Source organism: Heteronotia binoei, chromosome 21 (assembly GCF_032191835.1).
Source record: "Heteronotia binoei isolate CCM8104 ecotype False Entrance Well chromosome 21, APGP_CSIRO_Hbin_v1, whole genome shotgun sequence".
NCBI classification, from domain to species: Eukaryota; Metazoa; Chordata; class Lepidosauria; order Squamata; family Gekkonidae; genus Heteronotia; species Heteronotia binoei.
Genome location: NC_083243.1, coordinates 11,354,039 through 11,381,500, shown reverse-complemented (window position 1 = coordinate 11,381,500; position 27,462 = coordinate 11,354,039). Strand labels below are relative to the sequence as shown.

The following is a 27,462-nucleotide window of genomic DNA, read 5'->3' as shown; positions in this document are numbered from 1 at the left end:
CGCCACCACCTCCTGTGGCAGTGAATTCCACATGTTAATCACCCTTTGGGTGAAGAAGTACCTCCTTTTATCCCTATGAAAGATGGAAGGAGAGTCTTCAATAAGCGGATTCATTTGAAACGCGGTGTTGGAAGGAGCGTTTTGCGGCCTGCCAAAAAACCAAACGCGTGGGTTCTAGATCAAAATCGAGCCTGAACTCTCGCTAGAAGCTAAAACGACCAAACTGAGATTATCGTCCTTTGGCACATGGTGAGACAAGAAGAGTCACTGGCAAATACAATCATGCTAGGAAAAGCGGAAGGCTGCAGGAAAAGAGGGAGACCCAGCAGGAAACGGATGGGCTCCATCAAAGAAGCCGCAAAGGCCGTCCCGCTTGCAAGACCTTGCCAAGGCGGTTAACCATAGGATGAAGAAGAGGTTGAATTTATACCCCGCTAGCCGATGGAGTCTCAGAGTGGCTTACAAATCTTTCCGCTCCCCTCCCCACAACAGACACCCTGTGGGGTCGGTGGGGCTGACAGCTCTGACAAAAACTGCTCTTGAGCAGAACAGCCTTGAGAGAACTTGGGGCTGCCCCAAGGTCACATCAGCAGGTGTATGTGGAGGAGTGGGGGGGGGTCAAACCCGGTTCTCCCAGTAAAAGTGCACATTTAACCCCTACACCAAACTGGCTTGGAGGTCATGAATTTCTAGTGTCTCCGCAAGTCACAAACACACAAGAAATTTCCTGCTGGGCATTCATCCCTTTGCTCTCTAGCCCTGTGCCCCGGCTCTCGAGTTCCTCGCTCCTTGCATTCACATAAGAACATAAGAACATAAGAGAAGCCATGTTGGATCAGGCCAACGGCCCATCCAGTCCAACACTTTGTGTCACACAGTGGCAAAAAAATTTATATATACACACACACTGTGGCTAATAGCCACTGATAGACCTGTGCTCCATATTTTTATCTAAACCCCTCTTGAAGGTGGCCATGCTTGTGGCTGCCACCACCTCCTGTGGCAGTGAATTCCACATGTTAATCACCCCTTGGGTGAAGAAGTACTTCCTTTTATCCGTTTCACCTTCTTGACCCTTCACACTCATGAGGACTAGAAACTTAAGAAGGACCAGTGGCAGCCAGCACTCTGCTTAGATAGCCACGAACAGAACACAGCACAGCCGGCTTTTGTTTGGCTCGACCCTCATTTATTTATGACGGTTGCCTACAAACTTCAAGGGGCCCCGGGAGCCTTTGCAAGAAAGCGGATTTAAACACGTCGACCGAGCATAAAGCTGTGGGGCGAGCCTGAAATTAAATCATGGTAGGGGTGATGCTGGTGAGGGTGATGTCGCCAGCCACACACAGCTTGGTGATCTGGTTCAGCTCTCGGACGCGGTGGTTATACTGCATCAGGTGGGCGTCGTTGACGGCAACCTTCAGGCAATCGGCTTCGCACAAGATCTGGATCTGGGGGAAGAAAGCCAGAATGCTGGGGGTTAAAATACCAAGATTCTGCAGGCGCCGTGCATCTACGCTTCCACACAGGAACATATGAACATATGAAGCTGCCTTATACTGAATCAGACCTTCGGTCCATCAAAGTCAGTATTGTCTTCTCAGACTGGCAGCGGCTCTCCAGGGTTTCAAGCTGAGGTTTTTCACACCTATTTGCCTGGACCCTTTTTGGGAGATGCCGGGGATTGAACCTGGGACCTTCTGCTTCCCAAGCAGATGCTCTGCCACTGAGCCACTGTCCCTCCCCTGCCTTGTGCGGCTTTCCCCGTTGCTGATACAGGGTTGCCACAGGACAGGGCTTACCCGCACCCCCCCCCCCCCGCCCAGCCCCTCCAGTAGTGGCCCTTCCCCAAGCCAAGTTTTTAAATAAAATCAATTTCCTGTCATACCAGGGGTGGCCAAACTGTGGCTCGGGAGCCACATGTGGCTCATTCACACATTGTGAGGCTCTCAAAGGCCCCACCGTCCCATCAACCAGTTTGGAGAAGGCTCCCTCAATTGTACAGCAGAGCTACTGAGCCAAGCCCCTCTTCCTTCTATTGGCTGAGGCTCCTCCCCCTCCTGGTCCCCTGGGGAAGGAAGGAAAGAGCCAGAGCCTCCTTTGCCCAGTTTCCTGGATCCCATTTGTCTCTTTAAATCACTTCTCCCAGCCATTTCCACCTCTCCCTCTCTCCTCCCACCCCTTCCTTCCTTCCTCCTTCCTTTCCTTGCTCCCTTTCCCTTCCTCCCTCCCTCCCTTCCTTCCTCCCTCCCTCCCCTCCTTCCTTCCTTCCTCCCTCCTGTCTTGCATCTCTTGCACATCGTGTGTGGCTCTTGAAGCCCTCACTGCCCTGTCGGCCAGCTTGGAGAAGGCATTTGTCTCTCTAAATCACTTCTCCAAGCCAGCCGGCAACATGGAGAATGCAATTAAAGTTGTTTTCTTTCTACCTCTCCACATCTTCCTCCCTCCCTTCCAGGTTTTTCGGCTCTCAGACATCTGGCATTTATTCGATGTGGTTCTTACATCAAGCAAGCTTGGCCACCCCTGCATTATACCATTATAACAATAAATGTTGCTGGTTCTGTTAATTCCTTTCAAAGTCTCTAGAGCCCTTAGGTGGTGAATATATGCCTTTCCCCTTATGTCTTCGCAACGAAAGCAATTAGCGACATTTTGAAAGAAAAGTAAGGTGATACGTATAATCCATATAGCAATATAAAATTTGCCAGATTTTCTAAAATAATAGCACCAAGTGTGTGTGCTGTTGGGTTGGGGGTTTTTTTTTGGGGGGGGGGGGGTGAGAAATGGCCGCTGTGTAGACGGATAAACCGCTGTCATCTTGGCTTGACCATTCCCAAAACATCACAGAGGCAAGTGGGGTTGTGAAAGAAGAAAAAGAAGATATTGGATTTATATCCTGCCCTATACTCTGAATCTTAGAGTGGTCACAATCTCCTTTACCTTCCCCCCCACACACACACACAACAGACACCCTGTGAGGTAGGTGGGGCTGAGAGAGCTCTGACAGTAGCTGCCCTTTCAAGGACAACTCCTGTCAGAGCTATGGCTGACCCAAGGCCATTCCAGCAGCTGCAAGTGGAGGAGTGGGAAATCAAACCCAATTTTCCCACATAAGAGTCCGCACACTTCAGCACGACACCAAACTGGCTCTTTAAGATATTGAATTTATGCCCCACCCTTCATCCTGAATCTCAGAGCGGCTCAAAATCTCTTTTACCTTCCCCTCCACACACACAACAGACACCCTGTGAGCTCAACGGGGCTGAGAGAGCTCTCCCAGAAGCTGCCCTTTCGAGGACAACCTCTGCGAGAGCTATGGCTAACCCAAGGCCATTCCAGCAGCTGCAAGTGAAGGAGTGGGGAATCAAACCCGGTTCTCCCAGATCAGAGAGCTCTGGCTGACCCAAGGCCATTCCAGCAGCTGCAAGTGGAGGAGTGGGGAATCAAACCCGATTTTCCCAGATAAGAGTCCGCACACTTCACCACGACACCAAACTGGCTCTTTAAGATATTGAATTTATGCCCCACCCTTCATCCTGAATCTCAGAGTGGCTCACAATCTCTTTTACCTTCCCCTCCAGACACACACACAACAGAAACCCTGTGAGCTTAACGGGGCTGAGAGAGCTCTCCCAGAAGCTGCCCTTTCGAGGACAACCTCTGCGGGAGCTATGGCTGACCCAAGGCCATTCCAGCAGCTGCAAGTGGAGGAGTGAGGAAACCAAACCCGGTTCTCCCAGACAGGAGTCTGCACACTTCACCAGTACACCAAGCTGGCTCTCAGGGGATCGTGTAGGGGACTGTGTGTCAATGCAAAATTTAGGAGACACAGGATCAAACCGCCTCTCAGCTCACTGGGGAACGTTGGGCTAGTCCTGCACCCCCTACCTTACAGAACTGTGGTGTGGATACAGGGGAAGGGAGAAGCGTTCATGCCACTTTCAAGGTTTCTGGAGGAAGGCCAGGTTTGTGGGTGGAAGGAGAAGGTTTTCTTTTTAGAATTACCTTGAAAGGTTTCCCGGCCTCGAAAGGGAACCGGGGGGCTGTGCGGTCTTCCTTCCCCCAGTTGTTGTGGAGCATGGTGTTGCACACAATGACTTTCCTGCCATCCTCGTTGAAGCGGGGGTTAATGTGTAAGGCGATGTCATTTCCTTTCTTCAAGTCCACCGTGAATCTGGAAGGGGCAGCAAGAGAATGCTCATCACCTGACAGGAGCTCCTTTGCCTATTAGGCCACACACCCCTGATGTAGCCAGTCCTCCAAGAGCTTACGAAAAAGAGCCTTATAAGGTAGGATTCTAGCAGGAGCTCCATTGCACATTAGGCCACACACTCCCTGATGTAGCCAATCCTCCAAGAGCTTACGAAAAAGAGCCTTGTAAGGTGGAATTCTAGCAGGAGCTCTTTTGCCTATTAGGCCACACACCCCTGATGTAGCCAGTCCTCCAAGAGCTTACGAAAAAGAGCCTTATAAGGTAGGATTCTAGCAGGAGCTCCATTGCACATTAGGCCACACACTCCCTGATGTAGCCAGTCCTCCAAGAGCTTACGAAAAAGAGCCTTGTAAGGTGGAATTCTAGCAGGAGCTCTTTTGCCTATTAGGCCACACACCCCCTGATGTAGCCAGTCCTCCAAGAGCTTACGAAAAAGAGCCTCGTATGCTCTTCGGGGGCATGGCCTAATATGCAAAAGAGCTCCTGCTAGAATTCCACCCATGTCACAAACCCCATGTTCCGGAAGAGCAAAGCAGCCTCTTTACATTTTACTAAGTGTCAATGACTGGGGAAGGCAATGGCAAACCACCCCGTAAAAAGCCTGCTGTGAAAACGTTGTGAAAGCAACGTCACCCCAGTCGAAAACGACTGGTGCTTGCACAGGGGACTACCTTCACTCCCTTTAACATACACACACGTTTCAGTTTCATTCCGGTGACTCCAGATTTCTATACCCCTAATACATTGATTGTTGAATATCCCCTCCTGTCAACTGGGTTAATTCCCTCTGCGTGATCCACTTTTGAGTCCCCGAGAAAGGCAGACCAGATCACACAAAGAAAATCACAATGTGGGAACTTGTGTGGTTGTTTCATTAGCCACCAGCAGGTGGTGCCATTGCTTACACGGTCTGTAAGGATGCTCCTCTACTCAAAGGAACAGCGACATTTTCCAATAAATTTAAAGCAGGGGTGGGGAACATCAGGCCCGAGGGCCGTTTACAGCCCTTGAGATCACTTGGTTTAGCCCTTGGGGCTTGCTGGGCCGAGCTTCTCTCTCCCTCTTCCCCTCTCTCCCTCTCCATCCCCCTCCCTCCCTCTTCCCCTCTCCCTCTTCTCCTCTCTCCGTCTTCCTCCCTCCCCTCTCCCTCTCTCTCCCTGTCCCCCTCCCTCTTCCCCTCCATCTCTCTCCCCCTCCCTCTCTATTCCCCTCTCTCCCTCCCTCCCCCCTCTCTCTCTTTCCCTCTTCCTCCCTCCCTCTCTCTCCCCCTCCCTCCCTCTCTCCCCCTCTCATGGGCATTGTGAAGGACTGCTGCTGGGGTATGCCTTTAAAGGTCTGCTGTGAGCAGCTGAAGGGAGGGAGGGGTGGCAGGGGTGGGGGGTGGGAGCCAGCTGCCACCAGTTCAATTTGCACGTGATTATCCCAGATGGTGTGGCCTAATATGCTAATAAGTGTGTGACCTAATATACTAATATTAGGGGATACGGTCTAATATGCCTGTACCAAGGAATTTGCCTAGGGCAGCAGCCTGGTGTGTGTGCGCACGCGCACTAAATTAGGCTCTCCCCACATGACATCAAACAGAAAAACAATTATTTGCATTAATTTTGCCGACCTGAATTGTTCTCCCACTGTTTTTTAAGTTGATAATTTTGCAGGGCCCGCAAATGATACTTTACTTTATTCGATTTATAAAGTAAAGTATCATTTGCGGGCCCTGCAAATGATGTTATAAATATCCAAATGGCCCTTGACAGAAAAAAGGTTCCCCAGCCCTGATTTAAAGGGTACAGAAAGAGGGACCAGAGAGGCACAACGCTGGGTTATTGCCAAGAGAGTTTCCTCTCATTTATCCAATTCATTCCTTGACCTTCCCAGGGCAGGCTCTCAGCAGCCACACCTGTCAGCATCTGCTTGCTACCAGGAACGGGGAAGAAAATATCCCGCAATGGCAGACAGAATGCGGGACAGTGATCCAAACTCCCCGTCTCACCCCACCACAGCTGCCGTCTCCTTTTACAGGAACCACCTGATACGGCTTCTTCTTTGCGTCCATACCTGTTGGGTCTCGGATTCACCGTCCCGACTATGGTTATTAACAAGCGAGGCATCAACCCTGACTGTAATGGAATCTCACAGGGGACTTTCTGCAAAAGCAAAACAGATTTTATTTGCACGCGGAAGAGAGCTGTCTCTAAGCTCACGGCTGAGGATTTCAACTCGCACGTCGCCTGCGTGCTTGGTTATTAAAATCAGGGCTTTGTTTGTGGGGGAAAACCCAGCAGGAGCTCATTTGCGTATCAGGCCACACCCCCTGATGTCACCACTGTTTCGTAAAAGGCTCTTTTTTTTGTAGATAAGCCCCAGCAGGGACTCATATGCATATTAAGCCTGACACGAAGCCAGCCGGAACTGTGTTCCTGTGCGTTCCTGCTCAAAAAAAGCCCTGATTAAAATAACTCCTGTTCTAACAACTTAGATCAATGTAGTGAACAATTAGCATTGCACAAGTTGGGAACCATGAGCAACTCACAGGGGAAGGGGAAATCCCACTTATGCTAGTTCCCGCTTCCTCCTGCTGCTTCTTTCTCCCCCACCAAAGCTGCCTTTCTCCCTGCCCTCCTGCAATCTGCTTTCCCTTCCCCCTCCCCACAACAGACACCCTGCGAGGTGGGTGGGGCTGGAGAGGGCTCTCACAGCAGCTGCCCTTTCAAGGACAACCTCTGCAAGAGCTACGGCTGACCCAAGGCCATTCCAGCAGCTGCAAGTGGAGGAGTGGGGAATCAAACCCCAGTTCTCCCAGATAAGAGTCTGCGCTCTTCACCACTACACCAAACTGGCTCTCCAGGTTGGATCAGGCCAATGGCCCATCCAGTCCAACATTCTGTGTCACACAGTAGCCAAAACCCAGCTGCCATCAGGAGGTCCCTCAGTGGGGCCAGAACTCCAGAAGCCCTCCCACTGTGCCCCCCCACAAGCACCAAGAATACAAAGCAACACTGCCCCAGTCAGTGTGTTCCATTTATAAAAGGTAAAGGTGTGCAGTCCCGTTAAGTGTGATGGCCAGAACTCCCTTTGAAGAAGAAGAAGACTGCAGATTTATACTCTGCCCTTCTCTCTGAATCAGAGTGGCCTACAATCTCCTATATCTTCTCCCCCAACAACACCCTGTGAGGTAGGTGGGGCTGAGAGAGCTCTGACAGAAACTGACCTTTCAAGGACAGCTCTGCAAGAGCTACAGCTGACCCAAGGCCATTCCAGCAGCTGCAAGTGGAGGAGTGGGGAATCAAACCCAGTTCAGAAGAAGAAGACTGCAGATTTATACTCCGCCCTTCTCTCTGAATCAGAGTGGCCTACAATCTCCTATATCTTCTCACCCAACAACAGACACCCTGTGAGGTAGGTGGGGCTGAGAGAGCTCTGACAGAAACTGCCCTTTCAAGGACAACCTCTGCCAGAGCTATGGCTGACCCAAGGCCATTCCAGCAGGTGCAAGTGGAGGAGTGGGGAATCAAACCCGGTTCTCCCAGATAAGAGTCCGCACACTTCACCACTACGCCAAACCGGCTTTGGAGTTCGATCGTGCTTGTCACAGCCTTGCTCCCGGCTCCACTCCCAAAGTCCCCAAATATTTTTTGAATTGAACCTGACAGCCCTACATGGGAATTCACTAGCAATCTGGCGGCTTGGGCTGGATCGGTACTTAAAACTCTGTTCCACTGGGCCACCAGCGCCAGGCACGCTGCTGCACGGCCAAAATTGTCATAACGTAATTTAATCCAGCTGTATTGTTTGTGCTTGTGCGGGGGTCCCTAGCCTTGTTGAGCTTGTGGGCACTTCTGGAATTCTGAAACCGGGTGGTGGGCAGGGCCCCCTAGTGGCTGCTGCAGGAGGTACAACCAAACACCCTCAGGAAGCTCAACTGCAGGGGTAAGTCTGAAAAACACACACTAGGAAAGAGCAGCGAGAGAGAATACAACAAAAGCTGGGGCGGTAGCATTATCTTAATCTGCCTCGCCAATGAGATCTTCAGTGGCCAATCAGAAGCCCTGCTCGGCAAAAGCCCCACCTGGACCCTCCCACCTTCTAAAACCACTCAGTGGGCGTCAAGAATAGTGTCGGAGTGCCTACGACACCCGGGGACCTCTCGGACAGCATTTCTAACCCCTTCTAGAGAGATGGAGAGAGCGGCTTCTCACCAACGGGGCAGAAGGTGCAATCTGTGGGGCATTGGGCTGTGCGCCACCACCCGACGGCTGCCCAGGGGTAGGATACATTCCTGATGTGTCGGAAGGAAAGGTCCCAGATGAGGACTCGGTCGAGCGCGGTGCGGGTGGCCCTCCAGGATACGCAGGGAAAGATCCCGGTACTGCAGGGTATACTCCGGGTCCTCCAGGGCATGTCCCAGGTGCTCCGGGGTATGTCCCAGGTGCTCCGGGGTATGCCCCAGGTGCTCCGGGGTACGCTCCAGGTGCTCCGGGGTACGCTCCAGGTGCTCCGGGGTACGCTCCAGGTGCTCCGGGGTATGCTCCAGGTGCGCCGGGGTATCCACCTGGTGCGCCAGGGTATGCCCCAGGCTGGTTTCCCCAAGAAGCAGGTGGTGCATTTGGGTTCTGGTTGTTAGACCCGGAGATGGCATCGGAGAGCTGTGCAAGAGACAAAAAGCAATTTCATTCATGTCCGTTCATTTCCCATCAGTCAACAGTGTAAAATGCCTGGGCCAGAATGGCTGGACCCAGGCCTTGAATTCAGCAGAAGCTCACAGAAGCGCAGCTCCTTGCCCACTGAACAGTAGGCACAGCTGCATCACAATCCCTGGATTAGGAGAGCGGGCAGCCAGGCAGCCAGCCCCCAGGGGCTTTGCCACGCCCCCAGCAGCCCTCATCAACCCCTGGAGAAGCACCCCCCACCCTTTCTCCACTTCTGACATGATTTTGGGTGGGGGGTGTCTTGCTGTCCTTTTGACTGCGGGGAGATGGCCAAGGAGAGCCCCAGGTGAGCGAGGCCTGCTTAGGCTGGCTGGATCTCTAGCCAGCCCAAGCAGGCTTTGCTCTCCCGGGGCTCTCTTTTCTTGCATCGGGTTGCTTTTGGCTGGTGTGGGGGGCAGCATATGCTAATGAGTTATGCTAATGAGCTCCACCACCTATTTTTCTGCAAAACGTCCTCTGGCTGTTCCTTTCTATACCGTCAAAACTGAGCCCAGGACTCCCTAAGGCGGGGTGCTGAATTTATTTGTTATGAGGGCTGAATCTGACATACATGAGACCTTGTTGGGCCGGGCCATGTCCGGACCTATTTTAGGTAGCAGAGGGCACAGACAAACACAATTAATTTTTTAAAAACAACGTAGAACATGCTTAAAATGTTAACACTCGTTGGTCTTAAAGGTGCTTTCTTTGTATCTCTCCCCTGGGATTCAGGGAGTTGGGTCAGGGAAGAAGTTGGTTCTTCCTTCTCCAGAGGACCAGGAGGGGGAGGAGCCTTAGCCAATAGAAGGAAGAGAGGCTTGGCTTGGCTCAGTAGCTCTGCTGTGCAATTGAGAGATCCTGGCAAAGCAAGCTCTGCCTCCCTCCTTCCTCCCCAAGGAAGGAGCCTCAGCCAATGGAGAAAATAGAGGCTTTGCTCTGTAGCTCCTGTGCGATTGAGCAAGCCTGGCAAAGCAAGCCGTGATGCAGAAGGAACCAAGAGAGAGGGAGAAGGAAGCAGATGACAGCCAGTTGCTCGGGGGCCTGATAGGAGCCCTCCAGGGCCTGATTCTGCCCCCGGGCCGCATGTTTGACACCCCTGGCCTAAAGGCTTCTAAATCACACAGAGGTGCAGCCCGAGTTGAGCCATGTGCTCTCCCCTATCTCCCTGAAAAAGAAAACCTCGACTTCTTTAAACAAACAAACAAACATGCAGTCAGCATCCCAAGAGCCCCTGTCCTTCCAAAACAGACACTTACCGAAAAACCGTCAGACATCTTCCTGGAACAAAAAAGAAGCAGAAGACAAAAACGGATTAGTGCCACGTCCCCAACAGTTCCGTGATCAACACCAGGCCATTCAGGAAATAGTCTTTTATTGACTTACTGAGAGGTTGGAGCAAGATGGCAGCAGAGTTTTAGAGCATGCGTTGATCTGTGTTTGAAATAAAATTACTGTGGCTCCATGAAACGGTGAGAGAAGAGGCTGACAAAGGACCGAACAAACGAAACCGTGAGAACTCCTTTCTATACGGTTCCTTATTCTCTCCTTATACGGTTCCTTATTCTCTCCTTATCCTTTCTATACGGTTTCTTATTCTCTCCTTTGCAACATCACGAGGGGAACTACTAAGGACTCCACCCTACAACACTAAGTTACGGACTATGTAAAGGCTGTTGCCTGTGAGAAAACGCTGTAGTGTATTGATTGGGGGAGGTTATTTTCCTAGTGTTCCTTTGTATTATTTTGTCTTATACTTGCACTAAATTGAATGCATGCACACACACTGAGATTGTTGATTGGTGGTTTCTTATATTTTCCATTTTCTCCAGGAGAACAGATCGCTGCCAGCTGGACATCTCAAAGCCCCCACTGCCCTGTCAGCCAGCCTGCAGAAGGCATGTCTCAACCAGTCGGCAGCTTGGAGGGTGCATTTAAAGTTGCTTCCTTTCCACCTCTCCCTCCCTCTTCCCGCCACCATCTACTTGCCTCCCTCCTTCCCTCCCTGTCTTGTGACTCTCAAACATCGGACATTTATTCTATGTGGCTCTTATATGAAGCAAATTTGGCCGCCCCAGTATTAAGTCAGACAGACGAGTGATCTGACAGAGAAGAAGACGGCGTCACATGTTTTTGCAAGAACCTCCCGTTAAAAGAGTCTCAGGCAGATGCAAAAGACGCTCGCTCCGCAGAGATGGTGCCAGGCCAGAGGAACCAGCAGGGTCTGACTCACAGCAAGGCAGTTTCACATGAAGCAACAGAGAGCCCCACCCTCCATAATAAAAGGCATCTGTTGCTACTAAGATGGAAGGAGAGGAAGGAGAGACTCCAGCGGTTTGCATTGCTGGAAAAGTGTTATTTGCATGGAGCGGGGTTTGCATAGCAATAGTTGTTTCCCATGAGTATCAAGAACACAGAGCTGCCAAAGCTGTCCAATTCAAGAAATATCTGGGGACTTTGGGGGTGGAGCCAGGAGACTTTGGGGGTGGAGCCAGGAGACATTGGGGGGTGGAGCCAGGAGCAAGCATAATTTAACTCCAAAGGGAGTTCCAGCCATCACATTTAAAGGGACTGCACACCTTTTAAATGCCTTCCCTCCTTTGGAAACAATAGGGGCGCCTTCTTTGGGAGCTCATAGATTTGGACCTCCTGGTCCAATCCTTTTGAAACTTGGAGGGTGTTTTGAGGAGGGGCACTGGATGCTATGCTGCAAATTTGGCACCTCTACCTCAAAAAAAACCAGCTCCCCTCCCCCCCCCGATACTCATGGATTAATTCTCCATTATTTCCTATGGGAATCACTCTCCATAGGGAATAATGGAGTGCCCAGTGGACATTCTGTCCCCCCCTCCCCCGCTTTCTGATGAAGTGAGGGGAGGGCCTCCAAACCGGGGGATCCCCTGCCCCACATGCCAACGCGAACAACAACTGTGACTGCAGCCTATTTCGGTCAGAGCAGCTCAAACGTGCTGCCGATTAATTTCCTTCTGCTTATTTTGCAAGTTCACTGTAGGATGAGTCATCCCCAAGCAAAATGGCGGGAGAGCATAATTCCATTTTCTCCTCACACGCACACCCAAACAGTGCTGTTCTGTCAAGAGATTTCAGCGGGGCACCTCAGGCATTGAGGAGGCCTGGCCTCCGTCAAAACCACAAACTCCGCTGAAAGCTTTAGACGCACACGAATGCAAATAACACACCCCTCGCATTCAGAGGAATTGCCATGGAACCCTCCTTCCAAAAACACAGGCCCGCTGTTCAAAGCAAACAGAGTCCAGATTTTTCTCACAGCCACGAAGGAAGGGTTCTTTCCCTGATTTACTCTTTCCCACTTCTAAGAGCCTTTATTTGCCAAATAATACCGGTTGTATGTGAATCATGGAACGTTTTGGCTTTAACAAATCACAGACACAAAGCTACCTTCTACTGCAGGGGTGGCCAACGGTAGCTCTCCAGATGTTTTTTTGCCTGCAACTCCCATCAGCCCTAGCCATTGGCCATGCTGGCTGGGGCTGATGGGAGTTGTAGGCAGAAAACCTCTGGAGAGCTACCCTTGGGCACCCCTGTTCTACTGAATCAGACCTTTTGGTCCAACACGGCCAATATTGTCTACTCAGACTGACAGCAGCTCGAAAAGGTTATAAGACGAGGTCTTTCTCATCACTGGAGAGCCAGTTTGGTGTAGTGGTTAAGTGTGCGGACTCTTATCTGGGAGAACCGGGATTGATTCCCCACTCCTCCGCTTGCACCTGCTAGCATGGCCTTGGGTCAGCCATAGCTCTGGCAGAGGTTGCCCTTGAAAGGGCAGCTGCTGTGAGAGCCCTCTCCAGCCCCACCCACCTCACAGGGTGTCTGTTGTGGGGGAGGAAGGGAAAGGAGATTGTGAGCCGCTCAGAGACTCTTCGGAGTGGAGGGCGGGATATAAATCCAATATCTTCATCTACCTCACAGGGTGTCTGTTGTGGGGTAGGAAGGGAAAGGAGTTTGTGAATCGCTCTGAGACTCTTCGGAGTGGAGGGCGGGATATAAATCCAATATCTTCATCTACCTCTCAGGGTGTCTGTTGTGGGGGAGGAAGGGAAAGGAGATTGTGAGCCGCTCAGAGACTCTTCGGAGTGGAGGGCGGGATATAAATCCAATATCTTCATCTACCTCACAGGGTGTCTGTTGTGGGGGAGGAAGGGAAAGGAGATTGTGAGCCGCTCTGAGACTCTTCGGAGTGGAGGGCGGGATATAAATCCAATATCTTCTTCTTCTTCTTCACCCACTCCCTGGTAATTTTTAACTGGAGATGCCAGGGATTGAATCTGGGACCTTCTGCATGCCAAGCAGATGCTCTACCACTGAGCCACAAGTCCTCGTCAAATTACGCCAGGACTCATGAAGGTGCCTTCTACTGAATCAGACCCTTGGTCCATCAAGGTCAGTATTGCCTGCTCAGACTGGCAGCAGCTCTCCAGGGTCTCCGGCTTAGATCTTTTACATCACCTACTGCCAGATCTTTCAATTGGAGATGCCGGGGATTGAACCTGAGACCTCCCGCATGACAAGCAGATGTTCTTCCACTGAGCTCTAGCCTCTTCCCTGACAGTCCCGAAGACATACAAAGCTGACCTCTACTGATTCAGATTGGGGAAAGTGCAGAAAGGGGCAACTAGAATGATTCAAGGGTCGGAACATTTTCCCTGTGAGGAAAGGTTAAAACATTGGGCCGGTAGGGGGAACCTCCCCTGACGTCACCAGTGCAATGACGTCACCCGCGAGTGATGTCATCACGCCGGCGACGTCGCACATCGACCACTCTAGGCATTTCCGGGGAAACTCTATGGTTTCCCTGGACACTCTAGCATTTTGGGAGGGAAAACTCTATGGTACAATGCTCGAGCGTCCAGGAAAACCATAGAGTTTCCCCAGAATTGCCTAGAGCGGCCAGCGTGCGATGTCGCTGGCGCGATGATGCCACTTGTGGGTGACGTCATCGCACCAGCAACGTTGGGAGAGGTGCCCCACTGGAGGCTGCGGGGGACTTGGCAACCCTATCCCACCTGCAGCCTGGCAATGCTGACTTCAGCCGGCAAATGGATATTTTCAATTCACGTTTCCCTCAGGCAGATGTTATAGAAACTCTGAGGCTTATAAGCTTGGGATGAGGGCCCTCCATTCAGCCATGAAATCTTTCCCAGGCCAATTTAAGGGAGTGGTGGGATTCCAACGATGCCGGAAAGCAGGGAGTCCCCTGCTTTTTTTAAGCCTGCAGGTACCTTTCAAAGTCTGACACAGCGTCAGAGCCACAAAATGGCTGCCGCAGAAGGCAGAGGGAGCCACAAAATGGCTGCCGCAGAAGGCAGAGGGAACCACAAAATGGCTGCCACCATTTCTCTTCAGCTGCGCAACAAAGATCCTTGTGCCAGGGTGGCACCTGCTGCTGAAGCAATTTTTTTAGGAAAAAAAATCTGCTCAGCCGATCAAATCTTCAACCACCAATCAGAAGCTGATGGCGGAAAGCCCCACCTGGTCCCTCCACCTTCTAGAAACACTTGGCAGGGGCCAACGAAAGGGGCCAGTGGTTGCCATGGCGCCCACGGGCACCCGGTTGGAGACCTCTGCCTTAAAAGATTGTGTTCTTAGGAAAGTAAAGGCGGCAGTACACCAGCAGAACCCTCTGGGGATAATTCTGCAGATTCTTCCTGAAGGCATTTTGTTTTCTATATAAAGCTCTTTTGAGATTTCGCTCCGGCTAGTCCAGACAAGCCGAAGGAAAACAATGCCCAACAGATTATACTCCTTAAGAAATAACTATCCTCTTGCCAAAAATTAAAAAAAAAAAATCTGTTATCTACAACAGCCCCAGTCCAAGCTTCTAAAAACCTCCTCAAAGCAATTAACTCTTTCCAGCGCAGTGGTCAGCAAACTGGTTCTTGTGCTTCTATCCCGTCCTACTTTCAAAGAGCCTCCCCCCCCACTCCGCTTTCAGAGCGCTTCCTCTCATCTTATCCTCACAACAGCCTTGTAAAGTAGACTAGGCTGAGAGGGAAAGTGATCTTGGTTGTCTGGAAACCCCTGGTAATAGCTGAGGAACCCCAGGTCCCACTTGGAGGTGAAAATCACGAGAGAGGTCACTCTGGAAAACTAGCAACCCGACCCTAAGGTAACTGTGACCAAAATTACTAGGGGGAAAAAAGTATATATCCATTACAACTGGAATAGGCAAACAATACAATCAACAATAAAAAGGTAAAGGTAGTCCCCCTGTGCAAGCACCAGTCGTTTTCGACTCTGGAGTGACGTTGCTTTCACAACGTTTTCACGGCAGACTTTTTACGGAGTGGTTTGCCATCGCCTTCCCCAGTCCTCTACGCTTCCCCCCCAGCAAGCTGGGGACTCGTTTGACCGACCTCGGAAGGATGGAAGGCTGAGTCAACCTGGAGCCGGCTACCAGAACCAGCTTCCGCTTGGACCGAACTCAGGTTGTGGGCAGAGGACTCCGACTGCAGTACTGCAGCTTTACCACTCTGCGCCACGGGGCTCAAAGATTGGACTTTTTAATGGATTCGTACAATCAACAATACACATGAATGAATCCATTAAAAAGTCCAATCCCTGGAAACTCCATTCATAATAATCCTGAAGATTTCAATCTATGTCATTCTATGCCAGGGCAGCCAAACTCGCTTAAGGTAAGAGCAACATAGAATAAACCTCAGATGTCTGAGAGCCACAAGACATGAACATCAGATGTTTGATAGCTGCAAGACAGGGAGGGAGAGGTGGAAAGAAAGCAACTTTTAACTTTAAATTCATTCTCCAAGCTGCCAGCTAGCTTGGCTTGGAGAAGTAATTTAAAGAGATAAATGCTTTCTCCAACCCAGCCAGCAGGGCAGTGAGAGCCAGTATGGTGTAGTGGTTAAGTGTGTGGACTCTTATCTGGGAGAACCAGGTTTGATTCCCCACTTGCACCTGCTGGGATGGCCTTGGGTTAGCAATAGCTATTGCATAAGAACATAAGAGAAACCATGTTGGATCAGGCCAATGGCCCATCCAGTCCAACACTGTGTGTCACACATAAGAAGCTAAGAGAAGCCATGTTGGATCAGGCCAATGGCCCATCCAGTCCAGCACTCTGTGTCACACAGTGGCAAAAAATTTTATATATACACACACACTGTGGCTAATAACCACTGATGGACCTCTGCTCCATATTTTTATCTAAACCCCTCTTGAAGGTGGCCATGCTTGTGGCCGCCACCACCTCCTGTGGCAGTGAATTCCACATGTTAATCATCCTTTGGGTGAAGAAGTACTTCCTTTTATCCGTTTTAACCTGTCTGCTAAGCAGGACTTGTCCTTGAAAGGGCAGCTGCTGTGAGAGCCCTCTCAGCCCCACCCGCCTCACAGGGTGTCTGTTGTGGAGGGAGAAGAAAAGGAGATTGTAAGACGCTCCGAGTCTCTGATTCAGAGAGAAGGGCGGGGTATAAATCTGCAAGAACCGGGTTTGATTCCCCACTCCTCCACTTGCAGCTGCTGGAATTGGTACCACCATTGCACAGACCAGGGGTGGCCAAACTGTGGTACCAATGGTGGTACCAATTTCATATATCCCATGCAAGGCCTCGACCCATCTGAGCATTAGCCTGAAAGAAGAGAAGCTTTGAGACGTTCCGTCTTTCATAAGCTTTATGTACCGGAATGATGGCTTTACTGATGTCACGAAACTATCTCGTAATCTCGTCGCCTGAGGAAATCTTTGCAACAGGAAGCGGACACACCTGCTGTCCTGTCGCACCTAGTTTTGCATGGGATATATGAAATTGGAACCACTACTGCAGAGAAGGACTTGGTTGAAATCTACTGGACTTTTAATGGATTCTTTCACATGCAATGCTCCCTTTAAACTGTGTGGTCTTGTGAGCAAAAATTCTACTTCATGAGAAGAAGATATTGCATTTATATCCCGCCCTCCACTCCAAATCTCAGAGCGGCTCACAATCTCCTTTATCTTCCTCCCCCACAACAGACACCTTGTGAGGTGGGTGGGGCAGAGAGAACTCTCCCGGAAGCTGCCCTTTCAAGGACAGAGCCTCAGAGCGGCCTACAATCTCCTTTCCCTTCCTCCCCCACAACAGACACCATGTGAGGTGGGTGGGGCTGAGAGAACTCTCCCAGAAGCTGCCCCTTTCAAGGACAACCTCTGCCAGAGCTATGGCTGACCCAAGGCCATTCCAGCAGCTGCAAGCGGAGGAGTGGGGAATCGAATCCATTTCTCCCAAATAAGAGTCTGCGCACTTCACCACTACACCAAACTGGCTCTTCCCACTACACCAAACTGATTACTGGCATTAATGTTGTGAGCTCCTGCATCAATGAGCGTACTCTGGGGCCATTTTTTCTGAGCTAAGACAAATACGTGTGAGCTGAAGACTAGAAAACCCAGTTAGCTCACACTAACTCAGCTTAGAACGAACCCTGTTCATATGTATTGTTGATTGTATTGTTTGCCTGCTCTAACTGTAATAAGTGTATGCTTTTTTTCCTAGTAATTTTGTTACCTTAGGGTTGTGTTGCTAGTCTCACCTGGAGGCTGGCATCCCTAAAAGTCACGGCAGAGGACCTCTAAGCACGGGTGAATGGCCTCCAAGGTGTGACCCAGAGCTCCTCTTTTGACGAATTGATGCTCGGGCAAACACAGCAGAGTTGAGTCAGAAGTTTGCCCTCGGGGTGAGCCTGCATAGCAAAGGCAGCATCTCTCTTTTATCATTTTGACCACCTAGGGCTGGGCAGGGCTTTCACCTGGCATGCAGCAACTATGCAAGGAGGATTAGAGAGCCTCACCTGGTTCCCAGCAACACAAGAACACAAAGGGGCCTTCCAGGGAGACGGCCACAGTTTCAGGGGGAGAGGCGAGGCCCGGCCTTCCTATGAAAGGAACGGCACCTGAGGTGGTGAAAGCAGCTCATCTCTGAAGCAGGAACACCCCAGCTCAACTCTCCCCTCCGCCTTGCTAGTTCTCAGGGGCGCCTAGAGATGCCAATACAGTTGCCAGTCCTCAGTTGGGTGGTAAATAAGGAAACTTGCGGCGTGGAGTTTAGGCAAAGCAAGAAAAACACTACGCACCAAATGCTGCAGTGTAAGTGCGAAATACTCTTTCACTCAACCACTTTATCACTGCGATTCTTAAATGTCCTTCAAAGCAAGCCAAACAGTCCCTTAGCAGAAACTCAAACTTCAAATGTTGCCAGGTGTGAAACTCTGCTGTCTTCTTGTCTTTCGGTTGAGAGACGCAGATAGCCTGGCTGTTCCTATTTGAAGAGTAATTCGACTGGTATAGTAGCAGCAACACAAGTCCCAGGTTCAAGTTCATGTTTCCTTTACACTTCCTCTGGCCGCTATTTTTACACTCTGGAACCGTGCTTAGGCAACAGCTCACAGCCATATCTTATCAGTATGCATTTGCTTTGAAGGACATTTAAGAATTACAGTGATAAACTGCAGAGCCAGTTTGGTGTAGTGGTTAAGTGTGCGGACTCTTATCTGGGAGAACCGGGTTTGAGTCCCCACTCCTCCACTTGCACCTGCTAGCATTGCCTTGGGTCAGCCAGAGCTCTGGCAGAGGTTGTCCTTGAAAGGGCAGCTGCTGTGAGAGTCCTCTCAGCCCCACCCACCTCACAGGGTGTCTGTTGTGGGGGAGGAAGGGAAAGGAGATTGCGAGCTGATCTGAGACTCTGTCCTTGAAAGGGCAGCTGCTGTGAGAGCCCTCTCAGCCCCACCCACCTCACAGGGTGTCTGTTGTGGGGGAGGAAGGGAAAGGAGATTGTGAGCCGCTCTGAGACTCTTCGGAGTGGAGGGCGGGATATAAATCCAATATCTTCATCTTCTTCTTCAAGAGGTTGAGTAAAAGAGTGTTTTGCACTTATATTGCAACATTTGGTGTGTGGTGTTTTTCTTGCTTTGCCTAATCTTCAGTTGGGGGCAGGGGTTTGGAGGCCCTCCCCCCACTTCAGGGTCATCAGAAAGGGGGGGAATGTCTGCTGGGCACTCCATTATTCCCTATGGAGACCAATTCCCATAGGGTATAATAGAGAATTGACCCGCGGGTATCTGGGGCTCTAAGGGGGCGGCCTGCTTTTTGAGGGAGAGGCACCAAATTTTCAGCATGGCATCTGATACCTCTCCTCAAAACACCCTCCCAAGTTTAAAAAAGATTGGACCAGGGGGACAAATTCTATGAGCCCCCAAAGAAGGTGTCCCTATTCTTCATTATTTCCAACACAGGGAGGGCATTTAAAAGAAGAATTGCAGATTCAGAGTGGCTTACAATCTCTTATAACTTCTCCCCCCACAACAGACACCCTGTGAGGTGGGTGGGGCTGAGAGGGCTCTCACAGCAGCTGCCCTTTCAAGGACAACTCCTACGAGAGCTATGGCTGACCCAAGACCATTCCAGCAAGTGGAGGAGCGGGGAATCAAACCCGGTTCTCCCAGATAAGAGTCCACACACTTAACCACTAGACCAAACTGGCAGGATGCTGGACTAGATGAACCCTCACTGGTCTGATCCAGCAGGGCTCTTCTGATGTTCTTATGAAGGCCTCAGCCTCTCTGCCCTGTTGCTGGCCCTCCAGAGGAACTGGTTGGCCCCTGTGTGAGCCAGGATGCTGGACTAGATGGACCCTCACTGGTCTGATCCAGCAGGACTCTTCTGATGTTCTTATGAAGGCCTCAGCCTCTGTGCCCTGTTGTTGGCCCTCCAGATGAACTGGTTGGCCAGTGTGTGAGACAGGAGGCTGGACTAGATGGGCCCTCACTGGTCTGATCCAGCAGGGCTCTTCTGATGTTCTTATGAAGGGCCTCTGTGCCCTGTTGTTGGCCCTCCAGAGGAACTGGCTGGCCCCTGTGTGAGACAGGATGCTGGACTAGATGGGCCCTCACTGGTCTTATCCAGCAGGACTCTTCTGATGTTCTGTTGAAGGCCTTGGCCTCTCTGCCCTGCTGTTGGCCCTCCAGAGGAACTGGTTGGCCTCTGTGTGAGACAGGAGGCTGGACTAGATGGGCCCTCACTAGTCTGATCCAGCAGGGCTCTTCTGATGTTCTTATGAAGGCCTCGGCCTCTCTGCCCTGTTGCTGGCCCTCAAGAGGAAGTGGCTGGCCACTGTGTGAGACAGGAGGCTGGACTAGAGGGACCCTCCCTGGTCTGATCCAGCAGGGCTCTTCTGATGTTCTTAACTATATAATTTGGATTGCTATCCCTTCCTCCCAAAGTAAAAATAGCTCCTCCCTTCATATAGCTTGCATGGGGGAGGGGAGAGAAGCATCTTCATTTTGCTCCCCCTCCAGCTGAAACAGAGCAGGCTGAAATCCCAAGCGTCTTGCAAAACGTGTGAAGGTTGGAACGAAATGCAACCGCATGCCAATTTCTCCTCCAGTGCTGCCTGCCGACTGATTCAGAAGCCAGATCCCAGCCCATCCACGGCCGCATATCTGTTCTCCGCACAGGTGCATTTTAAAGGGCGGATTGAAGTGCACTGCTGACTGGCACAGAGACTTTAACCCACGCCAATTTTCCATGAGCCCTTTTGGCACCAACACCCTGCCCTTCTCCTCCCTTTCCAAACCTGCCTCAAAAGTCACCCCTCTGGGAAGGCGTGCATCCCGTCGTGTTCCGGCGTCCTGTCAGGACTGACGAAAGGAAGATCCTCTTCACGCAACAGGTGGTTGGCCTGGGGAACTCACTGCCACCAGATGCATTGATGGCCACAGATTAGGGGTACCAGGTCCAATTCATTAAATATCTGGGAACTTTGGGGGTGGAATCAGGAGACATTAGGGGAGGAGCCAGGAGCAAGGTTGTGACAAGCATCATTGAACTCCAAGGGGAGTTCCGGCCATCACATTTAAAGGGACAGCACGCCTTTTAAATGCCTTCCCTCCATTGGAAATAATGGAAGATTAGGGCACCTTATTTGGGGGTTCATAGAATTGCACACCCTGGTCCAATCCTTTTGAAACTTGGAGGATGTTTTGAGGGGAGGCTCCGGATGCTATGCTGAAAATTTCGTGCCTCTACCTAAAAAAAAATAGCCCTCCCACCCCAGAGCCCCAGATCAATTCTCCGTTATACCCTACGGCAGGGGTGGCCAAACAAATGCAAGAGCCACATAGAATAAACCCCACGTTAGAGAGCCGCAAGACATGAATATCAGATGTTGGAGGGAGGGAGGGAGGGAGGGAGGAAGGAAAGCAACTTTAAATGCATTCTTCAAGCTTCCGGAGAAACCTCTGGCTTGGCTTGGTGAAGTGATTTAAAGAGACAAATGCCTTCTCCAAGCCAGCCAATGAGGCAATGGGGGCTTCAAGATGTGTGAAAGAGTCACGTTTGGCCACCCCTGCTCTATAGGAATTGTTCTCCATAGGGCATAACGGAGTGCCCAGCAGACATTTCCCTCCTCCCCCCGCTTTCTGATGACCCTGAAGTGGGAGGAGGGGCCCCAAACCAGGGGATCCCCCGCCCCACCTGGAGATTGGCAACCCTACCACAGATGTCTGAAAAGAGGAGGGACCTATTTATGGAGAAAAGGTCCACGGTTGGCTGTTTACTGCAAGTGGGGAATGAGCCTCCAGGTTTAGAAGGCCTCTGATTGGCAGGAGTTGGCCAGCAGAGAGCTTCCAAGGCAAGAGCGGGGATTCGAACCGGGGTCTCCTAGTTTTCTGAATAAAGTGCAAATCGAGCCACGCCTTAAAGACCAACAACATTTATTCCAGGTGGGCAGCTGTGTTAGTCTGAAGCAGCAGAACCAAGTTAGAGTCCAGCGGCACCTTTCAGAACAACATAATTTTATTTACTATTCAAATTTATATTCCGCTCTCCCTGCTAATTCTGGGAATAAGCTTTGGCGTGCATAAAACTTTGTTGCCACGAGACTTGGACTTTCTTCAACATTTACTCCAGTCTAAGCATTATTGAGTGAGCTCGCTTTGTTAGATATAAAAAAGGATCCATACCATACCAGGAGTGGCCAAACTGTGGCTCAGGAGCATATTGTGTGGCTCTCGGAAGCCACCACTGCCCCATCAGCCGACTTGGAGAAGGCATTTTAAGTTAGAGTTGCTTTCTTTCCACCTCTCCCCTTCCTTCCTTCCTTCCTTCCTTCCTTCCTTCCTTCCTTCCTTCCTTCCTTCCTTCCTTCCTTCCTTCCTTCCTTCCTTCCTTCCTTCCTTCCTTCCTCCCTTCCCTTCCCTTCCCTTCCCTTCCCCAGACATCTGACATTTATTTTATTTGGCTCTTACATGAAGTTTGGCCACCCCTAGTCCATACTAAAAGTGCATATCTATTGCATATCTCACCCTTTTTGCATGTATTAATTCAGCCACCTCGGCACGTATAACTTCCTGCTATTATAGCTGCTGATCTAATTTCTTTCTGAACCCTACTTTACATTTTGCCGATTTGACAACAACCGAGAGTGTTTCATGCCCACGCTGAGCGAACTGGCTACCCTCTGGATTGAGTTTCGTTTGAAACCGGCCTCTCTTTGTGACAGTCCCCTTCTATATGTTATGTATATAAAAAAACCAGCCTGGTCCAGCACTCATGACGTCTCTTTCCCCTCCCCGCTGGCCTTTTCCCAGCTGCTTAAGGCCCAGTTTCTAGCAAGGGATGCTTTTTTCTTCCTCCTTGTCCATCTGCTCCGTCCAAAGCAGCACGTGGCTGTCTGTTTTTGCAAAAACCTTGCAATGGAAGCTAGGCTGAGCAACTGCCTGAAGGTCACACAGAGAAGCTGATCCCACTGTTACTGCCAATGCTGTGTAACCACATAAGAACATAAGAGAAGAAGCCATGTTGGATCAGGCCAGTGGCCCATCCAGTCCAACATTCTGTGTCACATAAGAACATAAGAGGAGCCATGTTGGATCAGGCCAATGGCTCATCCAGTCCAACCTCTGTGTCACATAAGAACATAAGAGAAGCCATGTTGGATCAGGCCAATGGCCCATCCAGTCCAGCACTCTGTGTCACATAAGAACATAGGAGAAGCCCTGTTGGATCAGACCAATGGCCCATCCAGTCCAACACTCTGTGTCACACAGTGGCCAAAATCCTAGGTGCCATCAGGAGGTCCATCAGTGGGGCCAGGACACTAGAAGCCCTCCCACTGCTGCCCCCCCCCAAGCACCAAGAATACAGAGCATCACTGCCCCAGACAGAGTTCCATCTATACCCTGTGGCTAATAACCACTGATGGACCTCTGCTCCAGATGTTTATCTAGTCCCCTCTTGAAGCTGTCTATGCTTGTAGCCGCCACCACCTCCTGTGGCAGTGAATTCCACATGTTAATCACCCTTTGGGTGAAGGACTTCCTTTTATCCATTCTAACCTGACTGCTCAGCAATTTAATCGAATGCCCACGAGTTCTCGTATTGTGAGATAGGGAGAAAAGTACGTACTTCTTCCTCTGCCTTCTCTATCCCATGCATAATCTTGTCAACCTCTATCATGTCACCCCGCAGTCCATGTTTCTCCAAGCTAAAGAGCCCCAAGCGTTTTAACTTTTCTTCCTAGAGAAAGTGTTCTAACCCTTGAATTATTCCAGTTGCCCTTTTCTGCACTTTCCCCAATACTAGGATATCTTTTTTGAGGTGTGGTGGCCACGAGGTCTAGTTGTGACCGACTCTGGGTCGAGAAATTGTTGGGAGATTTTGGCGATGGAATCTGGGAAAACCAAGGTACAGAGAGGGGAGAGACCTCCACTAGGTGCAATGCCATAGAGATTCCACCTTCCAAAACAGCCATTTCCTCCAGGGAAATCGATCTCTTTCATTCGGAGAGCAGCCGTAAAAGTGGGAGGTCTCCAGGTGCCACCTGGAGATTGGCAACCCTAGGGGGCAGAGTTCAAGGAGCAGGGGGAGTTCAGCTGGAATGTGACACCAGAGAATCTGCCCTCCAGAGGTGCTAGTTTCTCCCCATAATGTGGAAATCCGTTGTGATTCCGGGAGGTCTCCAGGTCCCACCTGGAGGTTGGTAAGCCTAGAGTTTTTTGAGACACAGTTACCCCGAGAAAAGAGCAGATCTCCCCACTTTGAAGCTCCCGCTGAACACTCGGCTAATGCAGCTACTATAATTGTCTCCAGACACCCCCACTCTTCTCTCCCAAAAATCCTGCCCTCTCTTTAGTGTTGCCAAGTCCAATTCAAGAAATATCTGGGGGCTTTGGGGGTGGAGCCAGGAGACTTTGGGGGTGGAGCCAGGAGCAAGGTTGTGACAAACATCATCAATCTCCAAAGCGAGTTCGGGCCATCACATTTAAAGGGACCGCACACCTTTTAAATGCCTTCCCTCCACTGGAAATAATGCGTCCCTCTTTTTTTAAAATTGTGTTAAGAATCTATATAGAAGAAGAAGAAGATATTGGATTTATATCCCGCCCTCCACTCCAAAGAGTCTCAGAGCGGCTCACAATCTCCTTTCCCTTCCTCCCCCACAACAGACACCCTGTGAGGTAGATGAAGATATTGGATTTATATCCCGCCCTCCACTCCGAAGAGTCTCAGAGGGGCTCACAATCTCCTTTCCCTTCCTCCCCCACAACAGACGCCCTGTGAGGTGGGTGGGGCTGGAGAGGGCTCTCATAGCAGCTGCCCTTCCAAGGACAGAGGCTCAGAGCGGCCTACAATCTCCTTTCCCTTCCTCCCCCACAACAGACACCCTGTGAGGTGGGTGGGGCTGGAGAGGGCTCTCACAGCAGCTGCCCTTCCAAGGACAGAGGCTCAGAGCGGCCTACAATCTCCTTTCCCTTCTTCCCCCACAACAGACACCCTGTGAGGTAGATGAAGATATTGGATTTATATCCCGCCCTCCACTCCGAAGAGTCTCAGAGCGGCCCACAATCTCCTTTCCCTTCCTCCCCCACAACAGACACCCTGTGAGGTGGGTGGGGCTGGAGAGGGCTCTCACAGCAGCTGCCCTTCCAAGGACAGAGTCTCAGAGAGGCCTACAATCTCCTTTCCCTTCCTCCCCCACAACAGACGCCCTGTGAGGTGGGTGGGGCTGAGAGAGCTCTCACACCAGCTGCCCTTTCAAGGACAACCTCTGCCAGAGCTATGGCTGACCCAAGGCCATTCCAGCAGCTGCAAGTGGAGGAATGAGGAATCAAACCCGGTTCTCCCAGATAAGAGTCCGCACACTTAACCACTACACCAAACTGGCTCTCCAGATATAATTGAATCAATATGTAAGTATGATATATTTTTTTCACTGGAAGAGGGTTGGCGGTGTCTGAATGTCCTTCTGATATTTTTGTATAGTATTTTCTTTTGTTAGTGGTCCCAGGTCTTATGGAGACTGGAAAGAAACAAGTACTTAATCGATTGGCTTAGTCACCACACTACTTTGGGACTTGGATGTACATGATTGGACAATTGGACCGGTTTCTATATACTTCTATATAATTGGTCACTAGCTTGCATTTTTTGTCCTGTTATCCATTATAGCGACCTCTCTCGGATTGTATTCTATTCCTACCTGGAGACTGGCAACCCTACCTCTCTTGCGCCCCTCCCCCCCAATCAGGGGGTGGGAATCCGCTGCCCCTCCCACGAGGAATCTTCGCCTATGGGTGCCAAATCCCATCCCACCCAGGGCCAGCAATCCTCTCCACCGCGGTGGGGGGGGGCGGCGGCAGCAGTAGCAGCAATCCGGGGTAAGCCTTACCCCGCATCTACCCCGCTTTGGAGACGATCCGCTTCCCCGAGGGGTTCCCCTGCTGGAAACTGGCGCGCCCACCCCACAGTTTTTGCTTCCATGGAAGGCGACCCCCCCCCCCAAAAGCAGGGATGCTGGAGGGCACGTTCCTCCCCTCCCCGGAGTAAGGGGGTAAGCAGGGGGGGCGCCCTACCTGGGCGGATCTCCCTTGGACACAGCAAACGGCGGCGGCGGCGGCAGCGACTGGCTGGGGTGGGGCCGTCCGCCAAGCTCTTATGCAAGCGAGGCCCGGGCTGGGACCGCCCCCCGGCTTGTCCCGTCCGCCTGGCCCGCCCCAAAAGCAGGCTGGGGCTCTCAGCAGCTTCCCCCTCCCTACGTGGGAGGGCGAGGCTCCCGCGGGGGCGGGGTAGTCTTGCTGGGGCAAGTTTGGGTCCCCACTTTGTCTTCGGGCACCTTTAAAACCAATGCAAAGCTGCAAGAAGCCCGGCTGGCAGAGGGTGGGGCGATTCCAGAAAGCCAGCTTGGTGTGGTGGTGAAGCGCGCGGGCTGTTCTCTGGGAGCACCGGGTTCGATTCCCCACTCCTCCACTTGCACCCTAGAGGTCCATTCCGACTCTTATGATTCTATGATTCCCCACTCCTCCGTTGGCAGCTGCTGGAATGGCCTTGGGTCAGCCATAGCTATCGCAGGAGTTGTCCTTGAAAGGGCAGCTTCTGGGAGAGCCCTCTCAGCCCCACCCACCTCACAGGGTGTCTGTTGCAGGGAAGGAAGGGAAAGGAGATTGCAGGCCGCTCTGAGACTCTGTCCTTGAAAGGGCAGCTGCTGTGAGAGCCCTCTCAGCCCCACCCACCTCACAGGGTGTCTGTTGTGGGGGAGGAAGGGAAAGGAGATTGTAGGCCGCTCTGAGACTCTGTCCTTGAAAGGGCAGCTGCTGTAAGAGCCCTCTCAGCCCCACCCACCTCACAGGGTGTCTGTTGTGGGGGAGGAAGGGAAAGGAGATTGTAGGCCGCTCTGAGACTCTGTCCTTGAATGGGCAGCTGCTGTGAGAGCCCTCTCAGTCCCACCCACCTCACAGGGTGTTTGTTGTGGTGAAGGAAAGGAAAGGAGATTGTAGGCCGCTCTGAGACTCTGTCCTTGAAAGGGCAGCTGCTGTGGGAGCCCTCTCAGCCCCACCACTCCATTGGCCAGCTTGGAGAAGGCATCTCTCTCTTTTAATCACTTCTCCGAGCCAAGCCAGCTGGTGGCTTGGAGAATATTTAAAGTTGTTTCCACCTCTCCCTCCCTCCTCCATCTATTTGCCTGCCTTCCTTCCTTCCTTCCTTCCTTCCTTCCTTCCTTCCTTCTTTGTGGCTTTCAGACATCTGACGCTCGTGTCTTGTGGCTCTCAAACATCTGACGTTTGTTCTGTGTGGCTCTTACATTAAAGCGAGTTTCCTGGTACCTTCCAACAAATGCACAGCTGCAAGGAATGTGGTCTGCTGGGAGCCGTTAGACTAAATGCAACTTCCATACATCACCTGTTATATTTCTGCCCGCCTGGCCACTTTTTCGCCTGGCACCTTTAAAACTGATGCTTAGCCGCAAGGAACCTGGTCTGCTGGTGGCCATGAGACTAAATGGAACCTCTAAACATCACCTGTTGGATTTCTGCCTTCCCAGACACTTTTTGCTCCCCCTTCTCCTGGTACCTTCCAACAAATGCAGAGCTGCAAAGAATGTGGTTTATCGATGGCTGTCAGACTAAATGGAACCTCCATATTCACACGCAGTAAGAACTGTGCTGAGGGGTGAGGATGAAAGACTTGGGAACCCCAGGAGTCTGATCCAGGAAGGCTGCCTTTCCGTTCTCCAATTCAACTGGTACAGCTGA

The 27,462-nt window shown here is 51.2% G+C and overlaps 1 protein-coding gene across 1 annotated transcript; it reads right to left on the bottom strand.

Moving 5' to 3' along the window:
• Nucleotides 1-1,167: 1,167 nt before the first annotated feature.
• LGALS3 (galectin 3) lies at nucleotides 1,168-25,905 on the bottom strand. Its single transcript, XM_060261839.1, has 6 exons — nucleotides 25,786-25,905; nucleotides 10,158-10,179; nucleotides 8,413-8,859; nucleotides 6,272-6,360; nucleotides 4,006-4,174; nucleotides 1,168-1,451 (listed from the first exon to the last, which is right to left on the bottom strand). Exons 2-6 carry the CDS (start codon nucleotides 10,173-10,175, stop codon nucleotides 1,296-1,298), a joined length of 879 nt encoding a protein of 292 aa, XP_060117822.1. The 5' UTR covers nucleotides 10,176-10,179; nucleotides 25,786-25,905; the 3' UTR covers nucleotides 1,168-1,295.
• Between the last annotated feature and the right edge of the window lie 1,557 nt (nucleotides 25,906-27,462).